We start from the raw sequence: 17,714 nt of genomic DNA on the forward strand, positions 1-17,714 counted from the left end.
ACACTTAAATGACCTTCCATAAAGAAATGTAGGGATTGATAGGGCTCAGATTTTGGCTTTAATACAGGCCAAAGTAGCACAGGGTCGCAGACGTGCTCGGCCAGTATACAGAAAGCCATATCCTGACCATGTCGATGCTCATGAGCTGCCTAGAAATTATCGGTATCCTGATTTTTCTATATACCATAGCGAAGAGAATTTCTCTACGGTGTAGCATATTGCAAGGTTCACTGCACAATGTGGCGAAACAGGTCCTAGCCCTTGGTTAAGGATGAGGTTATTTTTTAGTTCTTTAGCCGGAGCGGCATTTGAATGGTACAATAATTTACCGGCTAATTATATTCAGACTTGGGATGAGATGGAAGAGGAGTTCCATACCCAATTCTACCGAACAGAGACAGAAGCTACGCTGGCAGACATATCTCGGTTGTCTCAGTTGCCGAGTGAATCGGTTGAGACTTTTGTTGCCAGATTCAGAAAGGTTAGTGAGTTTGCCAGAACCAGAATACATTAAGTTGGCATTGAATAGTCTAGACATTGAACATCGCAAGAGGTTTGATGGGGTTGAGTTTCAAGATCTTTTTGACTTAGCAGACATGGCCTCTCAATATGAGGAAATACTAAAAGAAGAGAAAGAAAGGAAGAATTCTTCTAAAGGTACTTGGTACAAGGATCCTAATTATGAGGTATTCTAAGCAGACGTTGGAGATGAATTAGAGGTTGATGTTGCAGAAGTCAATATCAAAAAGCTATACGTTTGTGAGGCGTTGGTTAAATCTAAACCGATCACGGGGGGCAATGCATCATCAACATCAACATCGACAACAAGGAAAGGGCCTGCCGATACCGGGAAGAATTATTCATTCGACTTGTCGAAAACAGATCAAATATTTGATCACTTGATGGCCGATAAGATGATATCTTTACCTAAAGGGCATAGGATTCCATCGGCAAGTGACTTGAAAGGAAAAGAGTATTGTAAGTATCATAATTCTTGGAACCATGCTACTAATGATTGTACTGTTCTACGAAGTGTATTGCAGAAGGTTATCGATGAAGGTACTTTGAAGTTCCTAGAGAAAACTTCAGAGACCATGAAAGTAGATACCAACCCATTCCCCACGATCGCGTATACTAATGTGATAAGCTTAGCCAAGCGAGAAGATCGGTAGGAGGTTGAAAAGGCATCTGGTGAATTCCTTTCATCAACTGCGACGCCTGAAAAGATGGCAGAGTTACAGAAACAGTTGAGGGAGTCACAATTGGCCCTGATAGACCAAGGTTGTTGCCTAAATTACAAGGGAAGGCAGAAGCTTAAAGAGAAAGAGTCTATGGAAGTTCAACCAAAGAAGAAAGGAATTCTTGAGAGGCTTACATTCCCAATTAAGCCTGGGGAAGAGCCTCGGCAAGGTGGTACTAGCAACAGCCATTTGAAAGCGGGAAGACCAACTCGACAAGTAGATAAATCTAGCCGATTTAATCCCCAACATCCCAGTTTTAAGAGACAGTCGTCAGTTCAGTAAAAAATTTGGGTACAGAAAGGAGCCGATTCATATAGAGTACGAATTGTGAAACCAAGGACAGACTCAATTGAAGATAGATGGACTCAAGTTAATCATCCAAAATTCCCTAAAGCTCAACAATATCAGACTCTCAGAAACGTAGGGAACAAAAGAGGGCTGAAGAAAAAAGGAAGGCTGAGGGAGGAAGCAAAGTAGTTCAAGCCGAAGAAATCGGTATTCCAGAAAAAGATGAACCGGATGAGGAGCATCAGCCGACGTGGCCCAGACGCAGCAATGATTTCAGAATTCAGTTTGGCAGTTTCCCAGATGAGATGTCATGTAACATGACATTTGTATTACCAGCAATGTTCCAGGCTCCATCGGCATCAAATGCATATACTGAGAAGAATGAGAAGGAAACTCAGCCGATTCAGAATTTATCAATTCTTTCTTCAGAAACGGCAGAGAAAGTGGTTTTTGAAAAACCTTTGTTAGCAATGACTCAACAACTCAGGCCTTTGTATGTTAAGGTATGGGTAGAAGGTCAATCTATTAATCAAGTCTTGGTAGACAATGGCTTGGTTTTGAATGTTATTCCAGCAAACACATTGAAGAAACTCGGCAAGAGTATAGAAGATGTTAGTCCTACCAATGTAGCAATTTGCGGTTTCAATGGAGGTTCTACTAGCACTAAAGGAATCCTTCCTTTAGAAGTAGAAGTTGGAAGTAGAACATCTTTTGCGGCATTCTTTATTATTGAATCCACGGTTTCGTATAATTTGTTATTAGGCCGTGACTAGATTTATCCAAATATGTGCATCCCATCATCATTACACCAGATGCTGATTTTTTGGGATGGAGATAAGGTAAAGATAATAAATGCCTATGACAAGCCATTTGTGGCAAAAGTATACTCTGCAGATGCAGTTTTGTATGATGAAGAGTGTGTTCCTATTCGATTTGTGGGAACAGGAGCCGATGGAAGACCAACCTCGGAAACCATGAGAAGAAGTCTTGCCGATCGTGAAATCGGCGAGTTGCAGCAGGAGAATTATAGGTCGAAGGTAGAACTCCATCCGCTTGCTATAATTGAAGAAGTTGTTGATGGAAGCGAAACTTGAAAGGGAAGTTGCTCGGCAGCAGGCCTTTAGGGCCGCTTGCATTAGGCTACAAGTATACATAGCCGAGAAACGGCTAGAAAAAGAAGCAATAATAGAGCCAGGACCATCGGTTAATCTTACTGAGATCGATCGGTTCAATAATGAAAAATTGGATGCAATTCAGTTGGAAGACTTGGAATTGGCACCAACTAAGCTTGATAATCTTAAAGCAGAAACTCAGGATCCTTTAAAGGAGGTGAATTTAGGCACTGACGCAGAGCCTAGACCAACTTATATCAGTGCATTGTTAGAACCAGAATTACAAGCCGAGGTTATCGGCATGTTGAAACAATACAGTGACTGTTTTGCTTGGAATTATGAGGAAATGCTAGGTTTATCCAGAGATCTGGTAGAACATCGGCTGCCTATTAAAGATGGTTATAAGTCATATAAACAGCCACCTCGTCGAATGTCTCAAGAGGTGGTAGACAAAGTCAAAGTAGAAATCGAATGATTGTTGGATGCTGGCTTCATTCGAACTACAAGGTATGTTGAATGGTTATTAAATGTGATACCCCTCGGATCCGAGACATGGGTTGATTAAGCCCATACCCAAACCCAAGAGAAATCAAACAATTAAAGTATTTTAAAACGAACACAGATGAAAAAATGAAATAAGAATAACTATTAAAAGCTGAACAGAATACTAATATAAAATCCTCAATAGCCTGATAAAACTTAATAAAATCCAACTTCCAAAACTTCCATGAATTACAACTCGGGAATCCATCTAGTGGGCCCCTAAATAAAAATCTCAACTGAAACGTAAACAACTGACATAAAACCAAATACTAAAATATGGAAGGACATCCTACATCGTCAGAAGAGTGAGTGACCGTCTCTGCTCCACATGAACAAGCTCAAGCCTGGAACTGACGTACACCTGTAAAATAGGAGTGGGTCAGGCCCACGAACAAGTTCTATCCTACTGCAATCCAAGCAGAGACCCGATACGCATGTACATACTAAATAGTTCAACAATAGCTAATAGTCCGTACATAAATATATATCCACACTACTGGACCTTCGCTAGACTATGAAGAGGGTTTCAACCTGAATAGAAGGCATCACACAAATCGCACCTGAGTGGGTATGAGTACCTAGGCCTAAACAGGGTATACCTCAACCTCACAGTCAGCTACACATCCAATTGCATATACGCACCCTAACCGTAGACACTGAAACTCAAGCTCATGACACGGTATCATAAAAATATATCTAAACTCCGTTCCTAACCATCCACAAGGAATCCAATAAGTCATTCGGCAGATTCAACCGTACCGACTTATATATATAAGAATGATTGTATTTAATAACTCGTGCCCTTATTCCAAAATAGGTAGGACTTAGCAATTTGAGCTAATCCAAACCTAGTATGACACCGTCCCATACCGGTGCATACAATTCCATCCATCCAACAGTTGATAAGGTATTGACAATTAAATAACAATATCAACAAGTCCCTACTAGGTATAGTAAAGTAATTATCAAACATGCTTTAATTAAACCAGTTGATAAACATACTAACCATATGAATGTCAATCCCAAGAATTCTAAACTAAGCAGGATAAAGTAGTTTAACGGACATGCTTTAATTAAATCAACACAGAAACCATAACCTGATCACACCGGACTGTAACTGTATTATAACTCCATTTCCAGTTTCCATATAACCAACAGAGCATAAATAGATATTGTTTAACTCAATTCCATGACATGCAAAAATAACTATAAGTAATTTATCATACTTGTAGTTTTCTGTCCAACAAGTTTATGCACTCAATTTTACAATAAAATCTTAGCACAACATAGACTTAAAACATGTATATGTCTTTATACTTGCACAGACACATTCCATTAACAGTGAAATAAGCTCTCACAGAAACTTCTAATAACATTAAGAAATTTAATTAACCAAAACCATACCTCTCTGCAGAACACCTAAACTGATTCCATACAATTTTACCATTAGATGCTCTGAGTGCAGCTTTATAATATTCTGTTCTTGGCAATTTAAATTTACTCTAAACCATTTCTCACAGTATTTAATTTCCATTTAAAACATAGGAAATCAACCCCTCATGAAGCCTTATCACTGCAATTGAAGAAAAAGCAAAACAGAAAATAAAACACCAAAGAGAACACCCATGGAGCAGACTCACCACCCTTAAATCTTTATCCCCACACCAGTCCACTGTTAAACCATTCATTAAAGTATTGAAATCTCTTAGGAAAAACTTAGAAACTTCATAACCAAGCCTCTGTCTCACTGAAAATCAAAAGAAAAATCAATAGAACGTAAAAGCTGGGAAAAACCAAAATGGAGCAGGCTCCAAAAACCATGGAGCCGCCTCCATTGGCCTTGGAGCCGGCTCCTAATTCCTTGGAGCCGCCTCCTTTACAAGGAGAGCCGGCTCCCTCCAAGGGAAAGCAGGCTCTCTCCCTCATTTTCTCTCTGTTCTCGCATTCTAGCTTCGTTTACACCTTCGGCACATCTGTATTTTGGTTTCCAGAATTTTTGCCTTACTTCCAGTAAATTTCCACCCTTATTTATGTCCTTAGTATACTACTAGCATGGATTTAAACAAAGAAATTTACAAGAAAGTTTCAAGTGTACTCAGTTTAACAAGTATAAACACATACTGATACGCTTCCAATTTCTAAACATGAAAACATATATTTTCTTTTTGTTTTAAACATGTAACTCAACCTGAAACTATTTAAGTATGCAAAGAACACGAAGCCTAAGGGAGAGAGTTAAGACAGAACTTGCCTTTGAGACCTTTGTTTAAAAATCTCTACGTCTTCTTCTAAGCTTTCCGGCGATTCCTACTGCAAAAGTTCCTCTGTTCCTCCTCTGCCTCCACAGACGTATACTTGGTTTTGTTATTTTTTCCTAAAACCCTAACCAAACATCTCACATATATTTATAGGATTTTACTAAACCCTAGCTTAATGCAAGACCCAACTATAATCCTAACCGGCCCATCCAACTTACTTAGATTCCTACGACGGCTATAACATGACTTTTTTTTTTTTAAAACACAACCCTAATTAAAACAACAATTAAATGAAAATAATTAACACTTAAATTCAAATAATTAACCATTATATTAAATTAGATTAAATCACCTAAATAGTTAAATTATAACAATTAAAGCATTTAATCCTAATTAAAATAACTAATTCAACCCACTTAAAGGAAAACTACAATTAAATCTATTAAATAACTAAATGCAATTAAACCACAGCAATAAACAATTAAATTAAAATAAGACATACACATAAAACAAAATAAACTCACATTGAAATATAAACAAATTTTCAATTAAAACAAATCAATTCATAGTTAAATAAATAAAAATATAATGTAAACAATAAAATAAATTCCAAACCTATCATTTTAAATTAGGGGTATTACATTAAATGTAGTTCCTGTTATCAAGAAGAATGGAAAATTTCGTATATGTGTTGATTTCCGAAACATAAACTTGGCAACTCCAAAAGATGAGTATCCAATGCCGATAGCCGATCAGCTGATTCATGCGGCTGCAAAGCACCAAATTATGTCTTTTATGGATGGACACTCAAGTTATAATCAGATTTATATAACTGAAGAGGATATTCCAAAGACAGCTTTTAGGTGTCCTGGATCGATTGGAACTTTTGAATGGGTGGTAATGCCTTTTGGGTTGAAGAATGTTGGTGCCACATGTTAGCGAGCCATGAATTATATTTTTCATGATATGCTTGGCAAGTATATGGAGGTGTATATTGATGATGTAGTAGTGAAATCAGCAACAAAAAAGGAACACTTGGCTCATCTCAAAACATCATTTGAGAGGATGAGGGCTCATAAGCTAAAAATGAATCCAATAAAGTGTGCCTTTGAAGTATCGGTAGGAAACTTTTTGGGTTTCCTGGTTCATCAAAGGGGTATAAAGGTCGATAGAAACAAAGATAAGGCAATTATTGATACAAGTGCGCCGAGAAGCAAGAAACAGTTACAGAAGTTATTTGGGCAAGTAAACTATCTTAGGAGATTTATTGTCAAGGGGAATTATATGTGTTTTGCCCGCTACTCAAGTTGAAGCCGATGGAAGAATTCAAATGGGATGACACATATCAAAGGGCATTTGACCAGATTAAGAAATACTTGTCGACTCCTCCTGTCATGATGCCACCAAGGAAGAAATGGCCGATGAAGTTATATTTATCGGCTACTGAAGAATCCATTAGAGCTATGTTAGCACAAGAAAATGAAGTAGGAAGTGAGCAAGCAATATATTATCTTAGCCGAGTTTTAACTCTAGTCGAGTGTAGATATACACCAATTGAGAAATTATGTTTGGCTTTGTATTTTGTAGCAATGAAATTAAGAGTCTATATGTTGCCTGTTTTGGTTTATATTGTTTGTCAAACCTATCTTATAAAGTATATGTTATCAAGGCCATTAATCACAGGCCGGATTGGCAAATGGGCTTTGGCACTAATGGAATTCAAGTTTGCATATGTTCCACAAAAGGCAATTAAGGGAAGAGCATTGGCAGACTTTCTTGCCGATCATCCATCACCTGAAATTGAATCACAAGTGTTTGATGAGCTTGACTCGGTAGCTATATTCATGACCCCTTGGACTTTAATGTTTGATGGGTCGAGTACCAGTGAAGGGTCAGGAGCTGGCATTGTGCTAATATCCCCAACAGGGAATCAAATTTCGTTTTCTTTCTTTTTGGATTTCAGGTGCTCAAATAATCAAGCCGAGTATGAAGCATTGATTATGGGCTTGGAAATTCTGCTAGAAATGGCAGTCAAAGACGTCCACATTGTGGGAGATTCGAGTTTAGTGATTAATCAAATCTCAGAAGACTTTAGATGCTTGAATTGGCAATTAAGACCATTCCATTCATTGGTAACCCAATTGGTTAACCAATTTCATAATGTGACTTTGGAATATAGACCAAAGGCCATGAATAAAATAGCTAATGATTTAGCACAGATTGCTTCAGGAGTTAGGGTTTCGAGTGGTATGAAGGAAAAGATAATGAAGATTACACGCCGATCTCTTCCATCGGCTGAAATAAGAAATCAAGTTATGGAAGAAGTCTTTGCCACTGATGTTGCTGAGTTGGATGATGATGATTGGCGAATCCTTTACATCTTGTTCTTGCAACATCCAACTCAAGAAACTGACCGAAGAATAAAGAGAAGTATAGTTGACTATGTGCTTATGGATGGAGATCTTTATAAAAGATCGGCTGATGATGGTTTGTTATTTCAGTGCATTAGTAAGTTTGAGGGTTTGAAGATTATGGCCAAGGTACATGAAGGGATATGTGGAGCTTACCAAGCCGGCATAAAGATGAGATGGTTGATACGCCGATATGGATATTATTGGCCTGGAATGAGAAAAGATTGTATGACTTATGCAAAAGGTTGTATAGACTGTCAAAAGCATGGCCCAATACAGTGGGTTCCAGCAATAGAATTACAATTATTAGTTAAACCATGGCCTTTCAGAGGTTGGGCCATGGATCTAATCAACAAGATTAATCCGCCTTCATCAAAAGGTCATCATTGGATTATTTTAGCTATCGATTATTTTACTATGTGGGTTGAAGCCGAGGAATATGTCTCAGTAACTCATAACACTGTGATACAATTTCTAGAGCGACATATCTTTCATCGATTTGGTTTACCAGAAACAATCGTTGCCGATAATGGACCTGTGTTTCGAGCAAATAAAGTATTACAACTCGGCATTGATATGTAAGTGAAAATGGTTACCTCAACACCCTATTATGCTCAAGGGAATGGCCAAGCAGAAGCTTCAAATAAAGTTGTGATTGAAATTATTGAGAAGATGATAAAAGACAAGCCGAGGCGTTGGCATAAAGCCCTTTCAGAAGCTTTGTGGGCTTATAGAAATTCGAAGTGAACAAGTACAGGAACAATTCCTTATCGGCTTACATTTGGCCACGACGCTGTGTTGCCGATTGAGTTAAATGTAAAATCGGAAAGAGTAGCTTTACAACACAATGTTATACCTGCCGATTACAACGAAGCTATGCTGGCCGAGTTAGAAGATTTAGATGAAGTCCAAAAACTTGCTTTAGATCACCTTATGGTTCATAAAGCAAAAGTAATGAGGGCTTACAACAAAATAGTGGAGTTCAAGTTATTTGCAGATAGTGATATGGTTTGGCAAACAATTCTTCCACCTGGGAAGGTGGATAGAGATTATGGCAAGTGGTCACCTACTTGGAAGGGTCCCTATTTGGTTAATCAAGTATTGCATGGAGGCGCTTATAGGTTAAAAGATCTAAATGGTGAAATCCATGATAGGCCAATAAATGGAAGATACCTTAAAAAATATAAGCCAATTATTTTTGAGCTCATGGAAGAAAAGAAAATTCCAGTAAGTCAAGATAGTGTGGATTGTATTTTATGCAAGTTGTGTAAAGATAAAATTTGCTCCTGCGATAAATAAGTAGTAGCATCAATGTATTGTGAAAGCAAGATTGTTCAAAGAAAACCACATTACTTCCCAAAAGATGCAAACTGTTCGAAAACTACATTACAGATCCATAATAGTTGTCATGAGATAATAAAAGTTCAAGGTTGTTTAAAGTTCTGATGAAATTCTTCAAATTGGGCTTTGAAACTTGCCCATAATACTTTGGTTTGATCGAGCTTCGATTCTGCCTGCTTCTTGGACTCCTCTAACTTTAGCATTTGAGCCTGGAGTGCTTTGAACTTGGGGGCAACAACTTCTGCTTCTTTCTTTAGTTTTGCCACTTTGTTGCTGAGTTGGGATTTGTCTTGTTAAAGCTGAGCTAGTTATGCCTGAAGTTTTTTCTCCCTTGTATCCAGTTCAGCAGCTTTTTTCTTCTAAGACAAATGCAATTCTTTTCCATTCTTCAAAGATTGAGAAAGCAGTTCTTTCTCTTGGGTTTGAGCTGCACAATGGTTGAGAGCTTGAGTAGACTCAACATAAGCAGTAATCATGGAAAGGACTTGGAGTTGGAAGTTTTTGAAGAAGGTCTGGTCCTCTAGGGAGAAGCTAGGGTAGCTACTCAGAAAAGACAAGGTCTCGGTAAAGTCTTCTTTGAAGGAGGGGACATAGGACAAATCTTGTTGGAGCATGTGGAGTAGTATCAGTTCAGCTTTAATTACTTCTAAGAGAGTTTCAGAAGTTTTTTCAGGTGGGATTTCAAGAGACTCAGGATCTGGTGAGTCGAACACAGAATCGAATAGCGAATCAAGGGCTGCAAAAGGAGAACTCGGGTTGATACTAACAGGAATGGTTGGAATAGCCGAGTCTTTTTGTACCTGAGATATGTTGGGTTAATTACAGTTGTTACAAGTCTACAAGAACAGGTGATAAAGGTCTTAACTTACTTCATCAGAAACTCTAATTTGTTCATTAATTGAAGTCGCAGCCAAATGTGGAGAAGACAATAGGGACTTTTGCTTTTGCCCTACTAATAACTCAATTTTTTCTTCTTCATCAACATGGTCTGTAGAAATTTCTTGAATTGGTTGTTGGTCTGAAAAGAGTTGAGTTTTTTGAAAATAGTGCCGATTTATTATAGAAAAAAAGGTAATATGTAAAATCAGGCAAAGAAGGGAAGTACATTGGGAGATTCAGCAACAGGTTTATTTTTCTTGGATATGACCTCATCATCATCGATCAATTGAAAGTTTCTTTTGGCTTTTGCCTTTTGAGTAGGTTTCCTTCCTACAGTCTTTTTTCTTGTTGTTTCCTGAAAATGAATGATTAGTAAGAAAAACAGTATGCATTAAAGTAAATATGTGGTTCAGTTGTGGGTATTACCTTAGTAGCTGAAGATGGAGGTATACTTTGGAAAGGGACATAGAAATCAACATGGGTCTCCTCAGACTTGGTGGGTATGGATTTGTCTGGTACATTGGAATGTGTGCCTGAATTTATGATTAGTAAGTGTATAAACAAAACAGAAGTTTATATGGAAAGGAAGAAGATGTGAAACTTACTCTGCCGAGAGCGAGATTTGGTCCTATCTGCAGGGGTTGTAGGAGGAGGACGAGTTGGTGCCACATTTGTTGTATTCTCTGGTTTCAGGAGCAGTAGAAAGGGCAATGGGTTCAATGGAATCCAAACTTTGAAAATTAAAGGAAATGAACTTGTAGGAGCCGAAAAGATTGCACACAAGTTGACTGGAATCCACCGTCTTGGTAAAAGTGATATAAGATGCCCACCAATTCTCAAAGTTTGGGTCAGTACGTGGTTTTTCAAGGAAAGGTTTATACTGAAATCCTTGAAGGAGTTGAGTGAATCGATTAAACACATCTTGAACTTGTTCACTGTTTGAAAGCTTCACTCGCCGGTGATAGTTCTTGTTATAAGAAAAATAGGGAGGTATTGGAATCATTTGGGTTAGTCTAAATTGCTGGGCTAACTAGGCTGGGTTGTAAAATTCAACCCCAGTTCGGCTCTTGGGTAGATGGGGAGCAACGGTGTTGCAAGGTATATCTCTTGCAATCAAGAAATGGCCCCATGAATTGGTGTAGAGGTCAATCTGTTCAGTTGAAGAATCGGTAGTAGGTGGAAATAACCAGGATGGAACTAGTTGACATTTGAAAAAAGAAAGGAATTGGGATTGAGTCCTGATCTTGCACTGATGATAGAAAAACTTAAAACAGTCATTAAAGGAGTGGTCTTTGGGTTTGACTCTAGCATACCCAAATGACAGCAAAGGATAGTTTAGAGTAGGCCGAATGGGGGAGGATAACTCGGGGAAATATGCATGCAGCCAGAACTGGTATAACCAGAATGGGCCTCCAGATCTTGCAAAGTTGGAAGTAATAAGGTCAGATAAGCCTCTATAGAAGGACGCTAACAGGAATGGAGCTAAGGCCATGGGTTTCCCTTTGGATAGTGTGATAGCCAATTGGGTAAGGTCCTTGGTAATCTGGATAGCAGGAGCACACAACAAATATCTACACAACCATAATAGTAAAAATCCCATATGTTCTTGTTCATCTATGTCAGTCCCTTCTTCTCCTAACATTTCTTTCAAGAATGGTTCATGTGATTGCACATAGGGTTTAGCTCCTTTTTATCCTGGAAAGTAAAAAGAGGTTTCCTCATCCTGGAGGAGATAGTTAATTTCATCTCTTCCAGGCTTTAAACCCGTTAGAAAACAAACGTCCCTCAATGTAGGGGCCATCATGCCAAAGTGCAAGTGAAATGAATTGGTTGTGGGGGACCAAAAGTGTAAAGAGGCAAAAAATAATGGTCGGTCAAAGGAAAAGGGAATCTTACTGAGCTGAATGAGGTCAAAGATACCCATCATTTTCCACTGCTCTCCTTTTGCTGCTGATACATGATCTACCCAATCGTTCCACTGGGACATTGGTGGGTGCCAATTTTTGACGGAGAGAGTTGGTCGGTCCCCTTCCGCTGTGAGATAGAGAGTTTTGGAATAAAGAAGGTACGGCTCGGCTTGTGGATAAATTGGAGATAAGGAAGGGGGAAATCGATTCGGAAACGCTGGGCCAAGTCCCTTAGCGTTTTCAGAGATGTTGATCAACGTATTGGAATCTAGTTCGCTTTGATCTAGGGTTTTGATCATTGATTTTGTTAGTTGTGTATGCAATGTCACTTCTGGAAAAGGGTTTTCCAAGTTCAGATCATTTTGTTTCACTTGTTTTGAAGTCATGTTGTAGAAGAGATTTTAGACGGAGAGAATTTGGAGAAGAAAGATGTAATACCTCGATAATTTAAAAGATTTATTAATTGGGGTTAATGAATTTTATTTTATTTTTAAATGATTTATTTTATTTAATTGAGTGTTTAGATTAATTGTCTCATTTTAGTTAGATTTTATTTTGTGATTATATATTTATTGAATTGATATGATGATTGATGTGTGTGTATTTAATTGTTGATTGAATTGTGGCGTATTGATATGGTGTGACTTAGTTGTAAATTCTTATTTGTTTATGTGTTTTATGTAATTAGTATTTTAATTTAAGTATTTATTTAATTATTTTATTTATTTAGATTAATTGGTTTGGGCTTAAGGAATGTTGGACCAAATGATATGGTCTTGGGCTTGGATCAAGCCTTGATGGGTTAATTAATAAAGGCCAATGGGTATTTGATTATTTAAATAATCATTTTTATTAATTTAATTATATATAAATATAATTAATTGATAAGTGTTACAGAAGGATATAGGTTTATGGATATATATATATAGGATTTAGGATTTAATTAACCGATGGTTAATTATGGGAGATATATATATGCATAAGTAATATAATATATGTTTATATATATATATTATATTATTTAAATAATATTAGTTTATTATTTTATTTTGTAATCCTACTAGGAATAGGATTTAGGGTTTAATGTGTATAAATATACACATAAGGTTTAGGGTTAAGAAGTTTTCATGTTAGAAAAATAAAAGAGACAAAGAGGGAAGAAGAAGAGAGAACGGACAAGGAGTAGGCCGGATCTGAGAAAGCGGATACCGAAATTGGAAGAGACAATCAAAGGTTAAAGCTTCGATTTCGTTTCGAAATCTTCAGGCAAGTTCTCTCTAACTCTCCTCTTAGGACCCATAAATTTATCACCTTGGGTGCTAGAATTTAGTTTAAAGTCATTAATTAAATCATGTTAGATCGGAAAAAAAAAAACAAACATAAATTATTATATTTAATTTGTGGATTCGTTGGATTTTAATTATGTATATAGGTGTGCATATTGTTTAAAATTAAGTATAGGTTTGATTTGTGAACCAAGAGGGTTAATTATAATTTCTGGAATTTTTCTAGGATTTCTGGAAATTTTTCTATATTTTTCTGGATTTTATTTATATTTTTCTGATATTTTGGAAATTATATATATAATTATTTATGTGTGTTATATATATATATATATACATTGTATACACTGGAGGCTTCAAATCGGCGCATTAACATAGGGTCTTAATCTGGTGCGGCGCGGCTCATTGTATTACTGTGCGCGCGGACCATGAAGGGCTGAGATGATTTGAGGAAGTGGCAGATAATTGGATGCGATGCGGCGCATGATAATATGGTGCACCCGCTGATCTGGACCGTTGGGTGGAGTGGATGAGTGAAGGATGATCCAGTGCTTTGCGGAGCATAGAGATTTGATGCGCTTATGCATTAAGGTCGTGGATGAGGTTTGACCAATAGAAGATTGATCTAGTGTGGGCGAGTACACCAGAGCGTAAAGGGCAACCAATCAGAGGCAGCCACACACGCGCCGAGAGTGGATCAGGCGCGTGAGGGCGCGTGGAAGCTCCTGAACGCGCCTGCCAACTAATAGAAGCGCGTGGAGGCGCGTGCATAAGTTGGAGGAGCGTGTGACGGCGCGTGGAGGCGCGTGCAAGGGAGTTTGAGGTTCCGTAAAGTTCCTGTGGGGTCCGGTGAATTTTCAGAATATGTTTTAAGCTTATTGGGGTTGAAAACAACCACTAGAGGAGGTGTTCTTGGTATTCTGGAAACCGTAGAGTGTTACTACGAGGATTAGTAGCATTTCTTTTAAGTAAATATAATAATTTATTATATTGTTATGGAAGGATGTGTATATATGTATATATAAGTACATATATATTTACCTATATGTGTGTATAAAAGGGTTTATTAAGTTATGATTAGTAAGGAAGGAAGGATGTATATATATATATATATATATATATATATATATATATATATATATATTAAATAACCAAGGGTTATTAGGGAAAGATTATACACATATATATTATATTAAATATGTGTATATATATGTGTGTGAATTAAGATTATTAGTATTATTCTTTCTTATTTGATATATTTGGATAGACTGGTTATTAAGTTAAGTATGTGCTTATAATCAGTAAGGGATATCTATGTATAAATTAGTTATTGTTAAACTTACAATTTGTACATGGATGAGTTGCCATAGGCGTAATTATATTGCCTAGGAATTTGTATGAATAAAAATATATACATCGGAAGCATGGATGAGTTGCTAGGTTATTAGTATAAATATATATACTTAGAGGAGGCATGGTTGAATTGCCACATGTATAAATAAATATATTTAAAAGAGGCATGGTTAAATTGCCAAAGGTATAAATAAATATACTTAAAGGAGGCATGGGTGATTTGCCAAAGGTATAAATAAATATACTTAAAGAAGGCATGGTTGAATTGTCAATATATAAATAAATATATTTTTAATGGCATGGTTGATTTGCCAAAATTCAATTATTGCTATGTGTTAGATGATTAAAATATATCATCTATGGTTACTGCATGTATAGGTTGGATTATGATTAATTAGATATTCTTAAATTAGAATAGTCTAATATTTTCAGGATAGTATATTATTTTATACATGTTAACAAAATATTACTGATGGTGACATGGATGATTTGTCAAAGCCTAGTTATGTGATTTAAATACTTATAAATGATGGTTTTGGTCTAGGGATGATTAAGAATTAATCGTTGGTGAATGGTTTAATCAAATTAGTGAACCTATTAATTGATAGGATTACCGTTTTATATAAAAGTTTTTATATACTTATATTAAAGGTTAAAACTTTAATTAGGATGATTTTGGTTAGAGATGCTTTATTTATTGGTTTTCAGAGGCTTGGTAGAGGGAACTTGCTCGTGGGTCTAACCCACGATTTATTTTTCAGGTTATTAGAAGTTCCAGTCTCAAGGTTGAGGATCCGCAGCTGGGAGACTGTCATTCATCTACTCATCTTGTTTACCTTTAATTAGTATAGTTAATTATTGTTAAATGTTTTGTATAAACTGGTGGTTTATAAGATTTTGGTTTAGGGGTCCTTAACTTATGGGATTCCCGAGTTGTATAATATTTTCAGAATTTGAAACTCATGGAAATATTTTTGTAAAAGAGATTTTATTTTATTAATAGAATTCTATTCAGCGATTTAATCATTTTTTTTTTATTCCTCTTGTATTCTGTGTTCGTTTAAGTACTATATTATTTTGATATTCTCGCATTTTCGGGTGTGGGCCTGGCCAGCCTACACGTGGAAATGTGGGGGTATTACAGTTGGTATCAGAGCACTCCAGGTTCAAGTGTCCCTAGGGTGTCTTTCGTTGTGTGACTTCCGCGTTGTGTACTCTTTTACGTAGAGCTTAAGTTTAGGATTCATGGTATTCTATATTCGGTCTGTTAGTGAATCCTAAAGATAAATCGTTTAGTCTTGTCAATAAATGGTAGGACATCGATTTGGAAGGTTTTTGAGGAGGCAAGAGCGTAGGTGCCCGGATTGTATGCTAAATTAGTATGTGGGGAGACAATCGTTTATATATATAATAGATTTTATATATGTATAGATATGTCCCACGATATGAGCTTGAGTCTCAGGATCAGTGGATAGGATGGAGGCATATATTGCCGATTGAGACAGGTAGTTGGATTTATGGATGTGTGGGCCCTGGTAGGAGGAGGACTCGTGACCACCTTTGGGTGCGTTTTGAATGAGATACCCACTATTCGGATGAGACTGTTTTGGTCCAGTGAGAGTCTCTAGTGTGTACTTATATTTATCAATTATATAAATATATATGGAATTAACTAATTAGAGATATACAAATATTAAGGTATGTAGACCACACGGTAAGGAGTATCATAATATAGAATGTTCAGATCGAAGACAAGAATGATAGTGGCAATAGCCATCATTACTTTTAAAGTATCTGGTATGTTCGTTATTAGGTGTGATCAATAGAGATCATTAGTGTTGTGCAGTCACTTTCCATATTAATGTGGCAGAGGGGAGATATTTCTGCAAATAATATTGTGGGAATATCCATGTTGTGAGCGAAGTTTATTTCCATTGGGGTCGTCACTAGTTAGATGACAAGGTGGTCTATTCGTTGTAGCAAGTACATGCAGCAAAAAAAAAAAAAAAAAAAAAAAAAAAAAAAAAAAAAAAAAAAAAGAAGAAGAAAAAAAGGTAGAATGAAAATTTGGATTAAATAACTAGAGTTTCATGTCATGGGTTCGTGAATTTCGAGGACGGAATTCCTTTTGTTAGGGGGGAAGAATGTAATACCTCGATAATTTAAAAGATTTATTAATTGGGGTTAATGAATTTTATTTTATTTTTAAATGATTTATTTTATTTAATTGAGTGTTTAGATTAATTGTCTCATTTTAGTTAGATTTTATTTTGTGATTATATATTTATTGAATTGATATGATGATTGATGTGTGTGTATTTAATTATTGATTGAATTGTGGCGTATTGATATGGTGTGACTTAGTTGTAAATTCTTATTTGTTTATGTGTTTTATGTAATTAGTATTTTAATTTAAGTATTTATTTAATTATTTTATTTATTTAGATTAATTGGTTTGGGCTTAAGGAATGTTGGACCAAATGATATGGTCTTGGGCTTGGATCAAGCCTTGATGGGTTAATTAATAAAGGCCAATGGGTATTTGATTATTTAAATAATCATTTTTATTAATTTAATTATATATAAATATAATTAATTGATAAGTGTTACAGAAGGATATAGGTTTATGGATATATATATATAGGATTTAGGATTTAATTAACCGATGGTTAATTATGGGAGATATATATATGCATAAGTAATATAATATATGTTTATATATATATATTATATTATTTAAATAATATTAGTTTATTATTTTATTTTGTAATCCTACTAGGAATAGGATTTAGGGTTTAATGTGTATAAATATACACATAAGGTTTAGGGTTAAGAAGTTTTCATGTTAGAAAAATAAAAGAGACAAAGAGGGAAGAAGAAGAGAGAACGGACAAGGAGTAGGCCGGATCTGAGAAAGCGGATACCGAAATTGGAAGAGACAATCAAAGGTTAAAGCTTTGATTTCGTTTCGAAATCTTCAGGCAAGTTCTCTCTAACTCTCCTCTTAGGACCCATAAATTTATCACCTTGGGTGCTAGAATTTAGTTTAAAGTCATTAATTAAATCATGTTAGATCGGAAAAAAAAAAAACAAACATA

The 17,714-nt window shown here is 36.2% G+C and overlaps 2 protein-coding genes across 2 annotated transcripts; both read left to right on the forward strand.

The window, feature by feature from the left end:
- The first annotated feature begins 6,758 nt into the window (after nucleotides 1-6,758).
- Nucleotides 6,759-8,435, forward strand: LOC132301232 (uncharacterized). The gene has a single exon (XM_059798504.1). The coding sequence runs from the start codon at nucleotides 6,759-6,761 to the stop codon at nucleotides 8,433-8,435; it is 1,677 nt and encodes a 558-aa protein (XP_059654487.1).
- A 6-nt stretch (nucleotides 8,436-8,441) lies between these two features.
- LOC132301233 (uncharacterized) lies at nucleotides 8,442-9,152 on the forward strand. Its single transcript, XM_059798505.1, has 2 exons — nucleotides 8,442-8,547; nucleotides 8,611-9,152. Exons 1-2 carry the CDS (start codon nucleotides 8,442-8,444, stop codon nucleotides 9,150-9,152), a joined length of 648 nt encoding a protein of 215 aa, XP_059654488.1.
- Nucleotides 9,153-17,714: the final 8,562 nt, after the last annotated feature.

The sequence above is a fragment of the Cornus florida genome, unplaced genomic scaffold (genome assembly GCF_030987335.1).
Source record: "Cornus florida cultivar Cherokee Brave unplaced genomic scaffold, ASM3098733v1 CherokeeBrave_3.0.0_Hap2_Chr03, whole genome shotgun sequence".
Classification (NCBI taxonomy): domain Eukaryota; kingdom Viridiplantae; phylum Streptophyta; class Magnoliopsida; order Cornales; family Cornaceae; genus Cornus; species Cornus florida.

Bases quoted from the DNA above. Each gene is read 5' to 3' on its own strand.
- LOC132301232 (XM_059798504.1), top strand. From the start codon at position 6,759: ATGGAAGAATTCAAATGGGATGACACATATCAAAGGGCATTTGACCAG.
- LOC132301233 (XM_059798505.1), top strand. From the start codon at position 8,442: ATGGTTACCTCAACACCCTATTATGCTCAAGGGAATGGCCAAGCAGAA. The intron at 8,548-8,610 runs GTTGGCATAAAG...GAACAAGTACAG, and splicing joins GATAAAAGACAAGCCGAGGC to GAACAATTCCTTATCGGCTT.